A 21504-nucleotide genomic window follows, 5' to 3' on the forward strand; every position below is an offset into this window, starting at 1 on the left:
ATCTTCAGAAGCGAGCTCCATGGTATTTTTATAAAGAACTTGTGATTATGTGGTTTTGGATTGCTGTCATATCCAACTATTTTCCAGCGCATTGACATGTGCAATTGACATGACTAATATGTAACTTTATGAAGTTTTCTCTCTGTTGCTCTCTTTCTGTGTGAATTTCTCTCAGTCTCGCCATTTCAGTTCCAGTGGCACTCTTATACACAAGGGTGGAGGCTTTGAGCTTGGTCTGTAGGAAACCAGGGCTCAAAACAGAATCTAACTCACCTCTGCCTGTGCTGCTGAATTCACCCAGTGCCTTCTCCTGGATTAGCAACTCTGTACTAAAGAAGGGTAACTTTAAACCACAGAGTATTATCCCCACGAAATCCAGATGAGAGGCAGTGAAAGGATGTAAAATCCAGCTTTGGTCATCATCTACCAGCATGAGAGACGGAATTATAGCCAGCTGGACATGGAAGACAGGAATTCTTACAGATAATACTGTGTGAGATCATCATGCATATAACAACAATTCTTGAACTTCAAACAGATTCAATTCTGAGTATTTTTTAACCTTCAAGAAAAGGAATACCTTGGTAAAACCAAGCATTCCCTCGAGAACATTGTAGTTTCTCTGCAGTACTGTATTTTGCTTTTACAAACTGTACCACTCTGAGCGTATCTTATGTGGTAAGTTCTTATTTGGAAAATAAAATCAACACATACACAGATTGCTTCTGCAGCTGGCAGTGGTATTGCACATGTTTCTCTTATGTAATGGATAGGGACACTAAATGTAACAGTTAGTGACACAGTATCATTTCCTACCTATGTATTTTTCAAAAATTCTTAGGATCATGAAGAACAAAGAAAAGGACATGTCCTCATTAGCTATTCAATATGGCTACAGATTAGAAAGAAAATCACCTTGCTTTCCATAAATAAAAAGCTTTGTATACAGAAATCAAGCTCTGCAGAAATCTTGATTACAGAAAAATATGTTAATGAGTACTACAAAAAGTAAGTTCAAGGATAGTGTGAATCTAATGCTTTTACATCACCATGTTCATTTAGGAATTTTTTAAATTAGTAAATTAAATATCTCATTTACATTGCACCAAGATCAGAGCTGCCACCACAGTTTGCTACTTGGTATGCAAGCATTACCCACATTTTCAACTCAGAAAAACCAGAGAAATGTCATGATTTGCCTAATGTCACATAACAGGAAACAGGAATCAAATCCTGTTGGATGGCCACTTGACATTCAAAGCCCTTCATAATCTGCTTCCTAATATTTCTCTCTTCTCCCATCACCCCCACTCTCCAGTCAAACAACTTGAGTCCTCCAACTCATTTTACTCTCATTTGCTGTTGCCTTTCTGTTAATAGATTTGGAGTTCCCTTTCTGAAGTTAGAGCTTCTCCTCTATGCACTAATGCTCATCTTAAAGCCAGTCCCTCAGGGCTGTCAGGGGCCAGCACAGATGTCCCTGTGTGTGACCAGTTCTCAATCCTTCCCTACCCATATCCTTGGACTTTTCAGCCCCTCAGGCCTGCTGCAGGTGGATTTTCAGCCACAGTAACTACAATATTGCTCTTTCTTCAATGAGTTAAATATTTTTCTTCTTACTACAGTACAGAAAAGGATTCATTGTCAAATTAAGTTAACAGAACCAGCATATTGTTAATCATCTTTACACTACTATTAATTTATGCAACCTCTAAATCCTTGCATTAATTATACATCCTACCTAATTTGTCAACCCCTTCAGGCTGGAAGTGCCTCTTTTCAAAGAGCTTTAAAATTTTCAACACATTAGGTGGCAACAAAGTACTATATATTTCATTATAGATATTTGGAAAAATGCAGTATCTCTATATACTAAGCAGTTTATATTAGATTTAAGACAGGATTATTTTCTAATAAGCACAGGTGAAAGAAAAATCCCTAAAACATATCTCTGAACTTTTTACAGTAACCCAAGATAATTTAGTACTGGAAAAAAAAACAAACTATGCTGAACATGAGCAAAGCATGAAAATAATCATCAGAAATGATGAAACTTGTTACACTGCAGAAGAAGAAGGAAGGAATGCATTTGCAGCCAAGTGTGTCTGCACTGGTGCATTTGCATTATTATATACCATGGCTGAAAATGTTTTGAGCTTAGAAACAAGCTGGAATTTAACTGCATCTTTTCAGTTTAAAGTTTATAATTGCTTATTGCTTATTATGTTTTCATTGCTTATTTAGAACTAAGAATTTATTTACAAACAAGAAGATTACTGTTTAAAAAAGTCAAAATAATTCACTTTTCAAAAATATCATTTAATCCCAAGTCATAAGATATTCCATTACTGTAGAGCCAAAATGTCCTTCAAGAGAAGGAAGACAGTGCTATCCTTTTACAGAGCTCCTGTTACTGTGGTTATCTTAATTTTAAAAACATTTAAAAACTAGTTTAAAATTTTTAAAAACTGTGTTTCTCTTAGTTTTTAAAACTTCTCTAGTTTTAAAACCTTGCATGAGAATGTAATATCTTTTTAGGTGTAACAAAGGCACCATTAAATATTACAAACCTTAGCACTACAAAGTACTCTTAAGACAGAGGATTTGGAAACTATCCCATTTGAAGTTAAGATGCAGATCTGAAGTTTAAAAAATTCATGGAGATATTTCAGAAAGTTTGGATGGAAGCTCATATTTCTCAACATTTCTCTAACACAGCCTTTGCTCACACTTTGCTGCTTCTGCAGTTGAAGGAAATGAAGCCAGTTTGCCAAATGTTCCTGGAGTAGCACTCATCTCCTCCTGACGCAGACACGTAAAATAGGTCAGATCAAATAAGTCCCACGAGTGCCTCTTCCCCTTCAGTGACTATAAATGGGACAGAGGGACTGACTCAGCTGCAGAGATCTGATGTGAGAGAAATCCCACACCACACCACTAACAATCCTGCAAGTTTCTCAAAAGAAAAAAGTGGAAATGTTTCTTATCAAAAGAAATTTGAGGAAAAAAAAACCCAGTTTTTTAAATATCTAATATAACACAGTCTTATTTCTGAGAGAATACTAAATTGCTGGAGTTGAAAAGGAATCTGGTACATGTTGCTATTTCTCATGAGGTTTGTCAATAAGTGTAGCTTCCAGTCTGTCTGGGATTAGAAAATAATTGAAAAATTGTGCAGAACCCCTTTTGCTGTAATTCTCACTAGAGGACAGATACCTACACATTTTGTGATATTTTGTAAAAGCTGGAGCTTTTGAAAACATGTAAAAACACAGAATTTTTTCAGTGAAATCAATATATTCTTTGAAGACAGTTGAGAAACAGGATTTCTTTTCCTGGTATTAAAAAAAAACTAGACCAGCTGGGAGACACCTCAAGAAGCAGAAGTAAAAAAACCCCACAATTTTCATGAAAATTTCAGTCACATTTGCCCTTGTGTAAGAAAAATTAAAAGATTGCTTTAGTTTGGGTTGTTTGGGACTTTTAACAAAACCAATTGACTTCTCTGAACATTATGATCATTATATAAACCAAAGTTGATGGAGACTGTCAACAGATCTTTCAAAGAAAAATGTAGTTTTCAGAAAATTGAGGTTCTACAAGATAGTTCTAATGAAAAAAATAATATAATCAAAATATTTCATTTGAGGTAAATTTAACACTACAATGCATCTGAGCCATATATGAATAGTGGGAATTTATATAAAAGAAAGAAGTTGGACAGGACTCTGAGCAACCTGATATGGTTAAAGATGTCCCTGCTCATTGCAGGGGGATTGGACCAGGAGACCTTTAAAATGTCCCTCAGAACCCAAACCATTCTGTGATTCTATTCTGATTTTGTGACTTTTGGGTGTTTCAAACGCCCCTTCCAGAGGCTCCTGATCAGGTGAGCAGGGCAGCCTGGCCCTGTGACCAGATTGGCTTCTCCTGCCCATCTTGGACACATGAGATCTGAGGATACAACTTCCAGGATGAGGACTGGCAAATCCTTCACTCTGCCCTTGAGCTGACAAACCTTGCAGTTCAGGCTGAAAAAGTTCAGTGTTAACCTAAAACCCCCAAATTTTAAAATATTTCAGTATTTTACCTGTTGGAAAAATAATCTTTAAAGTGGTTTATTCTATTAATACACTTTAATTTTCTATTTTATTTTTGCCCTGAGATGGAGCAAAAACAAATGTTAAAATATGACAGGCTCCTATAAAGAAAAAATTCCACATCTTGAGCAGATAAAACTAAAACCTCTTCAAGGAATACTCTCTGCTGCAATTAAGGAACGAAAGCAAAAAGCCACAAAAACTATCCAGGCAAAACCATCTCAAAATATAATGTATTTCCTTGTTGTGTTGGGTCATGTAAAACATAACTTTAGTATCTGTACTACACTGAAGAGTTTTAATCTAATGATCACACAAAACCAGTGGCTCAAGAAGTTAAATACAGCAGCCCTACACAGCCACACTGCACTTGGGAGCAATTTGAGATCCTTTGCTCTTCAAGCAAAAATTCACAATCATTGCTCAAATAACCTACATACAACAGCCAGAGATTTAGAGGAACTGCCATTTTATGTCACTGCAGTAATTTTTGAGGAAGAGTCAAATGTTTCCTTCATTATTTTAATTTTAAAGAAAGTGATAAACACATTCCTAGAAGCTTGTTTTAGAACAAACCTGTTCTGATAGCTGGAAGATCCGAGAAACTCTTGTTTTAAACTGCATATTCCAATAACTAGAAGTGCTATTAAAAGGAGCAAAGCAGTCTTATTTTTTAAAAAAATCTTTCATCTTACTCCTTTAAAGAAGCCTTCAAAAGTTATGCTTCTTTAAACTCTGTGACTTCAAGGTGTCTGTGACAAAATCATAACAGATCTTCTTGAATCTGAACTGCCTTTCTCATTAATATTATCATCCTTGGTTTGTTTGTCTCCACACTAATTTTTTAAGACTTTGTTCATTTGTGAAAGTAAACCAAGGCAATGAAAAAAAAATCATTCAGCTGTGGTTATAATATCCACCAATTTTATATAGGATCATGATAAATCAGCACACTTATTTTACCTCTTTCTACTTTATTAAATTGCCTATTTTCTGAGTGCCCTATTGAGCTATTTTCTCTTAAAATTCAGCACGCTTGCAATTGAATCTTCCCTCTCACACAGATGTCATGCACAAAGATGCACTTTTATTATTTCACACCTAAGAAGTAAAACAAATCCTAGTTCTGTTCCTTCCCATCACCTAAAGCACAGAAATTAGCTCAAGGCCACATTGAAATCCCACCTGTACTTGCACATTCTGAAGTCCATGTTTTCACACAGTGGTGAATACAGAACTGCCACCCAGCCTGAAAGCAGAAGCAGAAGGATGCAGGGGAGGCTTAGCTGGGTAGAATGATCCAGCTCAGCAGACCATAATAGTCTGTGTGTTCTGCCTTGATGTGACATTTTTCTATTCACACTTTCTTACCTGGACTGACAGCAATTTACAATGCAAATATACAGCTTTTCTCTCACCAAGTTAGTTACATACTTTTCATGGCTACGGGAACCCAGTGGGAGCACTTTAATATAGAGACTTCTGGCCAGAACACAGTTATAAAAAACTCATTTAACTACTGTATTTTCTGCCCACACTTAGCACTGCATTAGCAGCTCAGTAGCAAAAATCCATGGAATTTTGTTTCTCATGAAATATTTCTTATTCAGAGCCTGATGAGCAAGTCCTAGCATAAATTTTGATTCACGATTACTGTGAATATATCTATTTCTTTTTCTTCTAAGGAAAGTTTCTGAATTCCTGCACCTAGAATCTTTGTCCACATCAGAATTGTTCTGTCATTCTCCAGAATGCCCTCAGCACTGCAGCCTCCTGGCCCCATCAGTGTGTACAGGAACCCAAGCATTATTCAGGGCTGCTATTTGTGCTTACTCAGTTTGCTCTTGTCAAAAGGGGCAAACAATACAAAGAATCAAATCAAATTAAACCAAATCATTCTCTGACAGAAACCAGTGGCATTTGCTGAGGGAAATAAGGTAAGAATGGGGCAATAGATCATAACACTCACATTGGTGTGACCTTCCCAGCTGCCAGCCATCCATCACTGTGGAATATCCTCAGATCTGCCAGGCCCAGTACCAGGCTGGAGAGCTGATCCACCAACAGAGGGTCCCTCAGCAGATCCATGAAAAAACAGGAGTCATCACTTTATTAATATTTTAAAGCCTTATATAATGGAATGGCAATATACTTCTGAAGGTAAGATAATTTTAAAAAATCACTATCTGAAATCATCCTTTTTGTCTTTGCACCACTTGACTATTTTTTGGTAATTCATCCAACAAATACCATATGTGACTTTGAAAGAAATTCATACTGTGAAATCTGGAAGATACAGTCAAGAAGGACACTGAAGCTTTTTGTCAAATCTGAAAAATACTACTTTCCTGTTGCTACAGTAACATCTTCCTAACGAGACCTTTAAATTTAAACACTGTCTTAAGAGAGTTCTAGGGCAAGTTAAAAAGCACAGTCAAGCTCTTCAGAGGAATCCTGCTCATATTCAGCATGGGTAAGGATGGAACAGAAAAGGTGAACTAAAGTTTTTATCTATTTCCATAATGACTTCTCACTTGCTGAGGTCTGCCCTACTTTCTTTCCCCTTAGCCACCCAGTAGTCTCTCTTGTGAGGAGAAAATTCTCAATGGTCTCTAAGGATAATACCCTACTAATTTTTTATCCTAGAGCAACTTATCATCTTCATTAAAAAAAAAAAGCTTACATTTGCAAAAAGATATATTTGTAGAAATAAGTTTTCACCTCCTGAGATGATACCAAGAAAAAGAAAGCTATTTCTAATTTGTCACATATGGAGAATAACTACACACAGATAATGTATGAACTGAGAAATTGCAGAGTGAATACAAAATTCATTCATGAGGGACATGGGGATTCTGACAGGAATTTATTTTTTCTGTAACTATGCAATTATCTCACTGGTCTGCAAGGTAAGGTCCAGAGCTCAAGTCATTCTTCTGGGGAAGCACTGGCAAAATGCATACTGAGAATCATCTTGGGAAAAGGAGGAATAACCTCTTTCAGTTTTCATGCAGTTGTAAAGCATCAGTTAGTGGATTTTTGGCACCAATCTGATTTCAGAGAAATATTCATTTGCATCTTTTTACAGTCCTTCCTGCATGTCAGCAGACATCCTACTCGCTGGAGAAGAATGAAAACCAAACCTAGCTCATCTAGATTTGTGCCATATCAAATTTTAAAAAGTAAGTTAAATACACAAAGTCTTTTTATTGCACAAGGCACTACAAACAGCAGATTCAAGGCAATTTTAGAAATTTCTATCTAGTCTCATTTTAGAAACCTCGTTGTAACTATCTTACTTGGAAATGCAATGAATTCTTTGAGTAACCTTGAATATGCATGCAAGTGACAGCACTATGAAGTTGGAATTATAAGTTTTTCTAGTGTGTATAATTTTGATGTCATCAAAGTGCTCACTTACCAACTAAAGGAGTGAAATAAAGGTCTGGACTCTACAAAAATTCACAGAACAAAACTGCTGTGACCTATATTTTTCCATGCTGAAAGCATAAAGGGTGAACACTCACATTTACTAAGTGACAACTGCATTTACTTATAGTTGTGCACATGCTTAACTCTTAACTCTTAACATTGGCAATCAGTACCAACATTAAACAGACAGACTTAATTACAGCTTTCAGGTAATAAACTATTGCAGAAATAGCTCTTCTTTGATTTATGAAGTGAAAAAATATAATCATAATAACTGACACACATTATCCACAAATTAAATGTGACTAAAAATGAATTATGAATAAATATAATGTAAAATACTGTGGTGGGAAAAAGTGGTAAGAAACTGGATTACTGAAATTAACCTATTTTCAACAGAGCTGCCACTTCAACTTTTACTTACAAAAACTAGGAAAAAGAGCAACTGTTGCATACTGACTCCAACACAACAGATAATATTAGAGTACTCTCACTCCCAGCTGAATAATGTGTGCTCAGGAAGAGTTGTACTGGCAGTGTGTAAATGGTTTGGGGGGTTTGTTTTTTGGTTTTGGTTGGGTGTTTATTCTCAAAGTGGTGTTTAGTTGACATCCGTACAACTGGGAAGGACTTTCCAAAAGTTCCATGGCAATGATGAAGCTGGCCAAACAGAGCTCTGTTAGCACAGCTGAGAGGAGCTGAAGGGCTGGAAGGTGGGTGGAAATTCCAGGTATGAATGGGCCTTCTCCCAAGAGAAACCACAGCAGAAAGGCAGGTTGCCATGTAAAGTCAGTATGCATTTCGGGGCATGAGACTTGACCAAAAATAATCTGTCCCTGGGAAATGTAATTAAGTATTCTGATAATTACTCTGACAATAAAGAGTAAAGATTACAGGTTAAGGAATGTTATGCCATCTTCCTCTGTACCTATTTTTTGTATGATAGCTGTTTTACTGAACACTGCAGAGAGTAGAATACTTGCTTTTCATTTGAACATGATTGCTGTCTAGGCCTGGGGAGTGACCTAGGTGTGGCCAGCAGAACACTGCCCTCATTTCCCAGAGTGACATTCCCACACAAGGTAACACTCACACACCATTCTGTGGGATCAGGGTGTAAAAGGGAACTCCATCAAACCACCAAAGCCCATCATCTGACAAGAAGAATTCCCCACACTGAGAAGAATTAAGGAGAGGGACTTTATCAAATAGAAGAAAAACATGGGAGCTCCTGAGCCAAGTTTATCTTCAGACTGTGACAGAGACAATGGAAAACTGACTATAAAGAAAATGTTCAAATATTTATTTGGTAATGTTTTGTCTCAAATAGAGCTAAACACATGCTATAAAATCAGGCAAGCCCTGTTTAAATATTTGGTGTCTTAAATCCCCTTAAATCCAGGAACCCTGGATTAATACCAGTGGCATCAAAAGGAACTGAACCTGCAACCCCTCTAATTTACACCAAACACAGAAACAAAGTCAGGAAAACTGGTGAAACTACTCATTAAAGGTTGTATTTTATATGCCTCTCTTGATAGCTGAGTCTCCTTGTGCAGAGATGAACTTTCATCTGAAAACAACTTGATGTTATTCTAATTCCAGATGGACAAAAAGAAAGGCACTGAATGACAAGAGTGTTAGGTGGCCAAACATATGTAGCATAATTCAGATTCTGGCAGCTTCATGCAGACGTAGGTAAAGCTCATCCCCTTTTAATGCCCTACTATTTCATTTAATCTCTCTGGCATGAGCCTCCCTAAACTGCAAGAGAAAGAATCACAACCACACTCCTTTTACAGCCATCAGTGGGTAGCTGATCCTTTCAGAGTTCTTCCCTACCTGCTAAACTGTGAAAACAGTTCCGTAATCTGAAGAGGATAACATATTGTCCTAGAATTCTCTCAAGTAATTCTTCAATTAGGGAAGTTTGACAACTGGGTGTGATCAGTTCCTTCATTCAAGCTGAATCAGATTCTCCATCAAACCTGTGAGTTGCACTTTCTGAACCAGCAGCCATTTGACAGCTGTTTATTCTCAAGCCTGTGTGTTGTGTCCATTTCCTCCTCCCTGCTCAGTTATTTACTTTCAGATTACAAACTCATTAGAGCAGGTGTTACCCGGAGAAACAAAAGCAAATGGACAGAAAATAACCCACCCTCATCCCTAGATCTCTGCTGGGCAGCATGAAACCCAGCACATGTAGTACTAAAACAACCTTCCCATTCTGCTTTTCAAATGCCACTTGATTATAGCATTATAAATTTTCTATTGTCTGAAAGTGACAGTGATTGTTTCCAAAGAACATGATTGTTTTATTTTTCTGCAGCTCTTACAATGGATAGCTTCAGTTAACTTTGGGTTTTTCTTCAAAATTTCAGTTTTCATTCTTGTCACATTTATTCTGAATATACAATTTTTATAGCTGGTTTTTGTCCTTGGAATTTATCCCCTGCATCTAACATATGTTGGTAAGCTGTAATTATGAGCTGACCTAGTTAACTAAAATAAATTTCCAGGTAGGTAGTACTAACAAGAATATTTTAACCACTTTAAAATTGAGGTGAGACAAATTTGCAGAACCTGACCCTTGTTTTCAAGAGGGAAAAAAAAAGAAACGCAGCCAAAGAGACACAAAAATGTAATGAATACTCTGCACTGAAGAATATTTGGGGTGGAGTTATGTCTGTCAACTGTGTTGCTACCTCCAAGGTGACCTACCTAAATGCTTGATGATATTTAGCTTGGTATCTTGTTTTCAGCTATCTCCAAACAGTCATGACAGATGACTAATTCCCAAATTTCCTTTTCCCCTCCTTTTTTTCTTCCTTTAGGATGTTAAAGTAAGAAATGAGATAGTCACCAGTGAGTACAGCCATCTCCAACAAAAGGAAGGAGTTGCACAATCCACAGATTGAGGCCATGAAGATAAGAGCCAGTGCTCAGCTGAGGAGCTGGCCAGGTCTCAGAAGAGCCTTGGTGGGAGATTTTGCTAGTTTGAGTAAAGCATTGACTGATTACATACTGAGACTACTGAGCTTTGCTGAAATCTAGAACAGGAAGGAAGATTTCATGAGTAATAGCTCAAAGGTATTTGATGGTTAACATCTACCACAACAAAGATCAAATAAAGCTGAAATGTAAGTATTTTATATATAAAGTATTCCACACCACAAATTAAAATTATAACAAACCATTTTTCCAAGAGAAATAAACAATAATGTATACATTCTTAACAGAAATAGAATAGACATTCACATTATTTGGTGGTGATTTATCCACAATTATCAAGGCCTATAATCTTTTATGCAGTTTTTTTAAATTCAGCACTGACGTGCAAATACAATGGGATGTCTGACTTATAAATCTATTCTGTAAGAGAGGCCAGCTTAACAGGAGACTATCTTTTACACAGACACAAGTCTAGATTTCATGCCTTTGAGACCTTAAGAGAAACAGTGGCATAAACTAATCCTACCTCCAAAACCCATGTCCCTGTTGCCATGTCATGGACACCAACACCAATACCAGCACTGGTTTCACTGCCTGCAAGCATGGCTGTGGTTTAGGTCCTTTTTTTTTATTTCAATAGCAAGATCAACAGTCACTGTCAGGAATAACATAAAATTTGTTACTGCCATTCTGTACTGCAAAGTTGCAGGCTGGTAGGAGTTGAAAAACAAACCACAGACAATTGTTTAACACACAAACTCTTCCTCAGGCCTGAAGATGAGATTTGACCTTGCAGGTAAAGTTGTTGCCTGAAGCAACTGCTCTGAGTTTAACTGCATTGCATCAACCAACTAAAAACTTGTAGAGAAAAGACAACTTCTGCTCTTGGGGCAGAGCAGAATAGGAAGAAGAGGTTATAATATCTTTACCCCTTTTAGGGCATCAATAGACAGACAGGTAATCATCTCCTGCAGAATAATGTGAGCAGATTTCTGTGCACCAGAAATTCAAAACACCTCATTCAGCATCCACAACTGATTTTCATAAGGTACCTTGTAGAATATGTTGAGGTTCAAACTTGAGAGATCAAAGATTAATTGGGGAAGAGGGAGTAAAAAAGGGGGGATTACAGGTATCTGGATATTTCCTGAGTTTTGTAGAACTTGTTAAGTTCATTGCAGTTTGTAGCGTGTGTTTGGTCCCCACTGCTTTGTTTTCTATGAGGACATCTGGAAGTATGTGACATTTTGGAGGCACAACTATCTCTGCGCATTACCTTGCTCTTGCTGGCTGTGATTTCAAGTTTATGTAACCATCTTTGCATGCTGCTCAGCTATGACTGAAAGAAGAGACCTTACACCCACTACAACCAGCTGTACTTCCCATAAAACTTCTAGTTACTCATTTTATATGTAAAAACAGCTTGTTTAATCAATGTGTTACTTGGAAGCAAAATAAGTAGGCATTGTAAGCACTAACCCTCTGACCAGAGACACTGTGTATCAACAAACTAGGTGTGGTATTTAAGTACCATTTGCTGAAACAAACTATAGGGGGGGAAACCACAGTAAACTGTGGTAATTTCCTAACTACTTCTCAAGAAATTCCTTCTCAAAAAGAATAAAATATATAAAGTTCCTCTAATCTTTTAAGAAATAAAACTCCCTAATTGTTGGATGAGTGCAGCCGTTCTGAATGGTAAACTCTTACTGGGAATGCAGGAATGTAATGACACTGTGGAATGGTTGAGGTAAAAATAGAACCCTTCCACCACCTCACAAATATAGGCCTTAAAACTCAGATAAGAAAGCTCATTAATTTATATACACATTAACATAATGACTGTCCATAACTCAGGTCTTCATGATCCCCTTCCTTCATGTCTCTAATACCAGACTCCCTTGCCTTCTTCTCCGTCTTGCCTGCAGACCTCCTGCACATTTACCTGCTTTTTTCCCTTTGCTTGCTCATTCTGTTATGCTCATTTCTCCTCTGTCTCATTTGGAGGTCCTCTTCACTTGTTTGCAATTACCAGAGGCAGATTTTCTCAGAGAAATTTCTTTCAAGTATTACAATTATCCATCAGCCACCTCACTTCGGTCCCTTATGTGACAAACCTGCTTGGCTACTCACAGAACCTCCCTAAACAGCTCCCTGGCAAGACCTAGACATCTCAGAAAGGTTCTGAAGAAATTTAGGAGGTGAGCCTCAAGCAGCCTAACTTTAGTTTAAGCTACTTCATTAGTCTCATCTAGTGGGGAAAGACAGGTCAATCACCCTCCAAATGTGTTCAGCTCTCCCCAAATTTAACCTGAGCATCTGATTTTTGAAGAGCTGAAGTGCAGTACCTACCTTGTAGACATTTACAGATACTTGTCCTAGCCTGGGAAATGAATTGAGATAATACTAAGTGAAAAGCAATAGCTGCACTCAGGGAGACATTTATTTGACCTGTGTTGGATATGTACAGTTGGGTAAAATTAATTGAAATTTATAAACTAGAAATAGGTTAAAAGGAGCCTAGAGTGATTAGCTCAATTAATTACATTTAGTTAGATGATTCCCAACCCTTACATAAAGAGAAATAAATCCTTTCTATTCCCAGAGCAGTTTCTCATAGTGTATATGCATTTCTTGACTTCATTTTTTTGCCACCACTTTGGGCTGAAAGAATGAGTTAATAGTTTTATTTGGCAAATCCCTTATCCTTCTAGTCACCTGCCTTCATTTTCTCATGCCTCAAACTGATACACTGAACAGCTCAATTTTGCTGCTGCAATTGACTGTCTCTTCCAAGAGAAAAGGTAACTCTATTTAATCTTAAATTTACATCTTTACAGATCATATATAACTCACTAATCTCCATTTCTGATCTCCTGTTCTAAAGATTTAATTTCTCATTCCAACATGCTTCTCTCTATTCCTTGGCTTCTCTTCTGCTTGCTTCCCTTCTTCATCTGCATCTTCACCTGCTTACTCCTCATTTGCAAATATAAAACTGTTTGACCAACAACAATATTACTCACTGCATTCCTGGATTATTAATAATGACCATGCTGAGCCCAACCAAATTCACATCCAGCTCAGCACTCCTGTGATGGAAGCTAGCAGTGAACTTTGCCTCTTGGTGACTTTCCATCCTCTGCCAAATTTATGACCAAAACCAAATCAATCTTTCCTCCAGTTACTGAACTTCCTCACAAATCTCCCTGTGTTGCCTAAACACAGGTTTTAGCAGGACAGTAGATACACTGATTTTGTAAGAATAACTGCAGAGATTTTAGCTAAATTTTAGGCTACATTGTCAGTGAGATGAGACTAAAATATGTATCATTCTCAGGCAGCTGGAATACACACTGCCTTTTGACTTGTCCAAGCCTTCTTACAGACTTGGATACATATGAATGATGGCAACCACCGACATCTGAGCTCATGTTCTTATGCTCTCTTTCCAGGCAGTGGAAATCTGACTGACACAGGGGACCTCAGCTCCTGCTTCTCAATGAGCTCAGCACCCCCAGGGACTGCAGCTGCACTTTCCTGTGTGGCAGCTCAGCACAGAGCTGTCTGTAACCCACAGCGCTCACAGTCACTAAGTACACAGGCCACTGCTGCCTATCAGCAGTGTGTCAACATGACCTGCCCTGGGCTGTGTCAGCAGAGCTGCCCAAATGTTCCAGGATCCAAGGAGGAGCAATTCCCCCTCAGCAGGCTGGCTGACGTCAGGGCACCATGGTGGTGTGCTCTGGGGAGCTTTGGAAGGGCTGGGGCACACTCAGGTAGGAAGCAGAGACAAGATTGTCTTGCCAAAAACTTCTCTGTTTTCTCTTGGTCAGTAAGACAAACAGGAACACAGAAAAACTCCCAAGGAATCCCATGCTATCTTGGGGCCTCTCTCTGGTCACAGTGACCCCGAGAAATATTAGAAAGTCTCTTTTCCCAGCCTGGTGCTCAAAGAAGGAGTCAGAGCTTTTCAGTTCTCAGTCTCAAGGTTGTTTATTGTATCTTATCTATAAAATATTTTCTCCTGTCCAGCTGAGGTCCATTCAGCAGGACAGTTCCAGGCACTCTGCCTGCCCCAGGGCAGTGTTATATCTTTATACTAAAAACTACATGTACAATGTTTACAATTACTTTCCAATACCTATCACCTGTGTTAGACAGTGAGCTGCTACTCTAAACCAATCTGTGAGTGCCAACATCACAGCAGAAGATGGAGGCCAAGAAGAAGAAGAAGGAGAAAGGCTGGACATGCCCTGATCCTTACATCTTGCCCCCTGAACCCCCATTCTAAAAACCCCAAAATCTACTTTTCCACCCTGTGATAAATTCACTGTCATTCTACTCAGCTGTCGTGGCTTGCAGATCTTCATCTAAGGTTGGTAATTTGCTCCATGGGTCATCATCAAACCCACAGGGGCATCTTGGGCTCTGTGCCAGGGTCTCTGAGCCCCCTGGCAGGGTCTGGGCTGCTCAGGACAGCCAGAGGGATGTGCTGGGTTCTGACAATCCTATGGACAGCCTTCAGAGCACCCTGCAACTGCTTCCTTTGACTGACAGAAAATAATTCACTTCCTGTCTACCTGCAACTTTGAACACAAACAAGTTACAGTAAAAAAGCTATTGGAGAACAGTCATGGCATGGTGCCAATAATATTAATGCATGTTCTTACCTGTAATTCAGTGGAACTGACAGATAGATATGCCTTGATATCAATCTACCTTAAATCTGCTTTTTAATGTAACAAATAATTTAAGAAATATTTCTAGGATATGCAAAAATATTTTGATGAAGAGGAGAATCCAGTTTCCTACACTGAACCCTCCACATCCTGAGCACACAGCCTTGTCTTAATTAAATTATATTGCTGTTATTTTTATTTTTTACTATTATATCATAAATTACACTCCACCATCAATAATTACATTAAAGACATTATTAAAAACTAAAGTGCCTATGAGAAGTTCTAAATGAATGCAACTGGAAAGTCATGCAATTCTTTTTGTACTGAACAGATTTTAAAACTCTAATTCTCCTCCTTTCCCAGCCAGTCTGCTACAAGCCCCAAACCAGAACTTTGATCCAAATGCCATTGAAGTCAGTGGGAAGGTTGACATTGGCTTCAGTGAGCTTCAGCTCAATTACTTCAAGAAGAAAAACTTCAGTCCTCATGGACCTTCAGAGCAGATAACAATGGTGGCTGAGAACAGCAGCTCTGGTTAGGGTTGTTGTTGTTGTACCCTAACAGTGTTGTTAGGGTAACATCCATCCAACAAGAACTCAACCAAGACACTTCTTTGCCATTCCCCATGTGACATCCACAGACAAAAGCTCTCTGTTGCTGCCTCCTTTGGATAGTGTTCAAAACACTGAATGAAATGCAGAAAATCTAAATAAATAATTTTTTCACCTGTCCTACTCTTTATTTAACTCTCTCACAATTTAAGAATCAACACTGGAGAAATGCTTTTCACCAACAGTAACTGAAGTTCCTGCTGTTGCATTTTCTTAATTCTGATCAACTTTAGCCACTTGCAACTCCTAACCCACCTCTAAAATATTTTTTTCAGTGGTTAAATATGCATAAAGTATTTTGTGAAAGTACTAAACTTAACATGCAACATTTTTTAAGTCTTTGAGTAAAGTTTCTATCCTCAATTACATTTAAATCCTAGAGAAATGTAAGACACTGTAAGTGTCAGGAACTCACAGCTAAAGGAGTATATTTTATATTTATAAGCTGAAATGTGACTTGTCTTTTTGTTAGCAAGTAAAAAAGTAAATTCACACTCATTTGACAGACAAAAATTCTGCCTGTGATTACTTCAATACAAGTCTGAAGGAACTTTTACACAGTGTAGGGAGCAAATTTACGTAGAGCGTGGAACAAATGTTTCTGGAAATTTCCACAGCATATCCATGTACTCATTTAATAGGAAAATGCATACTGAAAAATGGGATTGCACACAGCACAAAAGATCAAATTATATTGCAAAATTATATTCACTGAAGGTTATAAGCATCATTTTACACATTAGAGGTCAATGTGAAGGCACTGCAGCAAGCACATTTACTCTCTTCTGGAACATATGAGGACAACCCCTGCTATAAAGCAGCAGTGGTTTATACTAATGAAAGAACGTGATTAAGAATGCTCACAGCTTACTTTGTTATTGAGTTCTCTGCCTCACCCAGCCTACCTAAAATGAAAATAAAGTACCTCTGCAACTTTCTGAATCAATTAGTCTACTTAAAAGCCTGCACAATGAAAATATTTCAGTAGTTGGAGCTGCAGTTTTTATTGAAGGTACTGCTTAGTGTTATGACCATCAACACAAGAATGGAATAACACAAACCTTTGGAATTGAGCAAACATGATCAGGATGTATTTTTCCACAGACAATTATATGTAAAACACTTAAGAAGAAGCTCCATAATCTTAAATGAACTGTGTCTCATAAATTAATAAAGATTTCTTTGGAATATTAAACTCCCAACCCCAGAGTTTCATTAAAGACTAATGAATACTACTATGTACTCAGTTGATTTTTTTTCTGTGAAAAAGAGAAGAATCTCTCTCCTGGCCTAGAATTAGGCAAGGAAAAGAGAGAGGGAAAAGACTTTACTTTTCCTTATTTGTTCACATTTAAAATGCTACTATAAATCATCACAGAATGATGAATGATGAAGGTAAATGTCAAGAAATGGAAGAATATGTGCTTCTGTTGGTAATTGCACCTTAACAAAACACGTCAACACAGGAAGAATCTACAAAGCTTCATGAATTATAGAGGAAGAAGAAGCAGGAGTCTAAATCTTGAATCTTAGTTATCTACAACTTTAAAGCTTCTAATTTCTTTAAAATGTTTGTAATTATGTTGCAAAATAAAGGTCAACATTTAAAGATGTTCACTATACTGGAAAGCGCAGACAAAAGTTGACCATAAAAAAGAGGGAAAGAATGAAATTGGATTAATCCATTCCATGAAATGGTAAAGGTCATGAACTTCTGCTCCTCAAACAACCTTTAGGAAGAGTTCCTGAAATAATAGGAGAAAAAACCCAATAAAAATACGTTTCTATAATTATTTTGCTCTTAAGGCAGTTTTCAGCACACATTCTAGAGGCCTCATAGTGCATCTGTCTGTCTTCAATTTTCAATTACAGAAGATGGGACTGTGCACAAGAAGAAACCAAATTAGTATCTTTCACATATAACCAGAAATAATCTCAAAAATTGGATACCTTGTACAATTACAGTTATGTCCCCTGATTATGTCTAAAGATTGTACTCCAAAATTGAACAGAATCTACAATAATAAATAGTTTGAACTCAAGATTAATGAGATCTGAAACACTGGTCAATAAAAGAAACAAAGGAACTCTAATGGAAGAGACAGCTAAAACTGTTTCACTTCAAGCAATGCAAACATTTTCCTGCATCTTGTCAAACACAATCAATCCCTTCCCATCCTTCACAGAGATCTCTGACAGATCAGTGAGCTCCCTATCCCAGCAAGAAGTAGGGAGGCTCAGCATCTTTTGCTGCCTTTAAAATGCCTCCAAATTCTACCTCCAGAGCAGTGGATTCACTGTGTAAAGGCAAGGCTGTGCTTCCCCCAGTCCCTTCCATGCAAGGACAGCCTTAACTGGCAGGGAGGGATCCTTGCTGAGGCAGGAGCACGGGGAAGCGGGAGGGAAGTGACAAACACACACATTGTTTTTGTGTTTCAGCTACAACAAACTGAAAAAATACCCTGTGACCCAAACTGATTTGCAGTTTGTGTACATCTGGCTACTTTGAAAGAACAGTGCAGGCTATTGTATTATTAGAGGAAAAAAAATACAGCTATTACTTGCAATATTTTTATGCAAGCTTTCCCTTCAGCAGATTAGGAGAAACAGTCCATATCTATAGCAACCAGGAGAGAAGAGGGATGGATAAATCCAGTCCAAGCCATTTCTCCTTAAAACCTTGCATCACTACCTTCACTACAGCAAGCATAATAGCTCATTTTTATTGCCACTTGACTGAAGCCTCATTATAAACATGGTCAACTGATTTTAATTCCTTCTTAATAAAGAGAACGTATATGAGGAAAACTGCAGCAATATTCCTCTGGAAGGCTTTCTTTGTTTCTTAAAGGAATTTAAATTTTTTGTCTTAGAAAAACATTTCTTAGGGGTAGTTTGTTTAGCTTTCACTCTGACCTCCATAACCACCCTAGGCAGACATTAAAATGTGAAAAAATACAAAATTCTCCTAGTCATGACCTTCTTGACATAAAGTGAGCTTTGGGAAGATACTGTAAGTGAAATGAGACTGACTCTATAAATAGATATTAATATTAATAGACAATTCAGGTGAGCATACAGTGCAGAATGTCTCAAAGGAAAGAACTGCCAGGGAGAGTGTCACAGGAGAATTGCATCGATGTGAAACAGACAGAGTTTGTTTCCAGGATCCCTTCATGCCCGCGTGGGTCACTTCCCAGGTGGGGATGCTGAGTGCAGCTGGTACCTTCTAAATGAAGAAGGGGTCGGTCAAGAATGTCTCAACACAAAGCTGATGTTTAATGGTCTGCACTGGGCAGCACTGGGCATTTTCTGACAGCTCCGAAAGAGCCTTAACCCGGAGCCAGGGCTGACTTCCACCTCCAGCAGCACGACTCGGAGGGGGGACTCCACCAGAGGCAGCATCTGGTGGATTGTGGCCCGGAGATTTCCTGTCTCCAAATATACGGGCAGTTCGGTGGGCTGAATCCAGCAAACCGGGAGAAGAGTTAAATATGTGGAGGCTGGAAGCATTTTCGGGGACTCGCCACTGGCGCACCTCGATTTTAGGGGCCTCGTGAGCGGAAGTTTTCAGCATGAGGGGACAGCGGGCGAGAGCCGGCCCGCAGAGCTGTCCCCCGAGACGGGACACGCCGGGGGGCAGGAGGGGCGAGGGGCCGGGAGCGGGAAGTGACAGACCCGGGGACGGGCAGCGGGAGGCGGTGCGGAGGCACCGGCGGACGGGGCCGCTTATCCGGAGCCGGCGCTGAGGGACCAGAGGACGGAGCTCCGGAGCCGGCGCTGAGGGACAAGCGGACGGAGCCGCTTACCCGGAGCCGCTGGAGAGGGACGGGCGGACGGGCCCCTCAGCGTCCGCCGTGCGGGCGCGGCCGCCGGGGCCCTGCCGAGCCGCCAGCGGGGAAGCTCCCGGGCAGCAGCGCGGGGTGCGCTCCCCGCCAGCCCCGCGCCCCCCGCCCCCGGCCCCACTCACCGATCCGCGCCTCGGCGGCGGCCCCCGCGGAGGGCGGCTGGATGCGCGGGGCGGCGGCGAGCACCTGCGGCAGCGGCGGCGGCGGCAGCAGCAGCAGCAGCAGCAACAGCGGAAGGACGGAGCCGAGCGTCCCCATCATGCCTGGCCCATCGCATGCCCCGCTCCCCCGCCCGCCGCCGCCAGCCCTCACTCCATGCCGCCCGCCCGCCCTGTGGCTCCCGCGGCCGCTCCCCGGCTCCGGCAGCCGCAGCAGATTCAACACCCAGGACAGCGACCAGCGCCGCCCGCCCCCGGCCCCGCCCCGGCCCGCCCGGCTGCCGTGAGGGGGGAGCGCTCCCCGCCGCCCGCTCCGCCCTGCCCGCCCCGCCGGGACCGGGGGAAGCGGCTCCGCCGCGGCAGCGCTGGGGCTCCCCCGGCCCGCACCGGCCCTGGCGGAGACCGCGATCCTGCCCGGCAGCCCCCGTAAAGATGGCTGGGCATGGGAAGGGAGTTAATGTGCTTGTTTCACACACCTGTACGGGGAGACAATGGAGCCGTACGGAGGCAGTGGCCATAAACTGAAGCACAAGAAGTTTCACCTCAACAAGACGGACAATTTCTTGGCGCTGAGGGTGTCAGAGCACTGGAACAGGCTGCCCACGGAAGTCATGGAGTCTCCCTCTCTGGAGACATTCTAAACCCTCCAGGACGTGTTCCTGTGTCACCTGCTCCAGGTGACCCTGCTTTGGCAGGGAGGTTGGACAAGGTGATCTCCAGATGTCCCTCCAGAGGTTGGAAGGGACATCCAAACCTACAAATTCTGTGATTCTGTGAAACCAGTCCACCCTATCAAAGTTTTGTCCTGAAGCATGTGCCAGCTGAGTGGATCCTCCCTGTGGTCTCCTCAGCAGATATTTGTGTACCAATGCTTCCTCCACAGAAAATTGCTGGCTATTGCAAAGGATTTAAAGAGCCTTCAGGTAAACACCTCTGTGAGTTTTCCTGGGAGACATCCACAAGTGTTCATCCTCCCACTCCTGTCCCCAAAACACTCTGTGCAAGTGGGAGCATCAGTCCAGGCTGCCAGGAGGGATCAGGAGTCTCAAGCTCATGGAGGGATCCTGGCTCACAGGCTCTCCTTTTCTCACATAATTCACTGTAGCAATATTACTCAGCCTTTAATCACAGCCACCAAGGTGACACAGCACAGGTGCCATGTCTCCATACAGGGGGATGTGTTTTTGGCCAGGACAGCCAGCTCCATGCCACACCATATGATGTTGGTCCCAGCCCCCTCTGTCACCTGAACATCTGCTTTATTCCTCCCTGAAGTTTCAGATTCCCACGACCTTCAGGTAGACAGCCCTAACTACACCTGACCTGCTTCATCTCTGCCTTTAACCAGACTGAGACATGTTCGAGGTATTTAAAAAGAGAAACAATTTTAGTACATGAAGTGGCTTTGCCATAGAACAGAAAAGCAAATAACAAAAGTCCACAAAAGAGGCTAACCCTGGAAGAGCAGAGACCTTCCTCCTTGCTCACTTCCAAGACTTGGGGCAGGGGGGCTGGACAGGAGCCCATGGGGAGAACAAGGGGCACTTACAGCCAGCTACAGACAACTCTTGTCCTCTCAGTTCTGCTCTGTGGGAAACCATGAACCTCTGTGCTGGAAAAAAAAAAAATCATTGCTTCTAGAACTGGTGCAAAGTCACCTCCTTTCCTTTGTGGTTAAGGTTGGTGACTCAGATGCAAAAAGGGCAATACTTGATTCA

At 40.5% G+C, this 21504-nt stretch overlaps 1 protein-coding gene across 2 annotated transcripts in view; it reads right to left on the bottom strand.

Annotated features, from left to right (window-relative positions):
* Positions 1-19932, bottom strand: part of PTPRN2 (protein tyrosine phosphatase receptor type N2) — a 634307-nt gene extending 614375 nt beyond the window's left edge. The window contains exon 1 of one of the 2 annotated variants that reach the window (XM_059465860.1): positions 19751-19932. In XM_059465860.1, the coding sequence (XP_059321843.1) occupies positions 19751-19889 (139 nt within the window). In that variant the 5' untranslated portion in view covers positions 19890-19932. The remainder of the gene's footprint in view (positions 1-19750) is intronic. The other variant, XM_059465851.1, reaches the window with a different exon arrangement.
* Between the last annotated feature and the right edge of the window lie 1572 nt (positions 19933-21504).

The sequence above is a fragment of the Ammospiza nelsoni genome, chromosome 1 (assembly GCF_027579445.1).
Source record: "Ammospiza nelsoni isolate bAmmNel1 chromosome 1, bAmmNel1.pri, whole genome shotgun sequence".
NCBI classification, from domain to species: Eukaryota; Metazoa; Chordata; class Aves; order Passeriformes; family Passerellidae; genus Ammospiza; species Ammospiza nelsoni.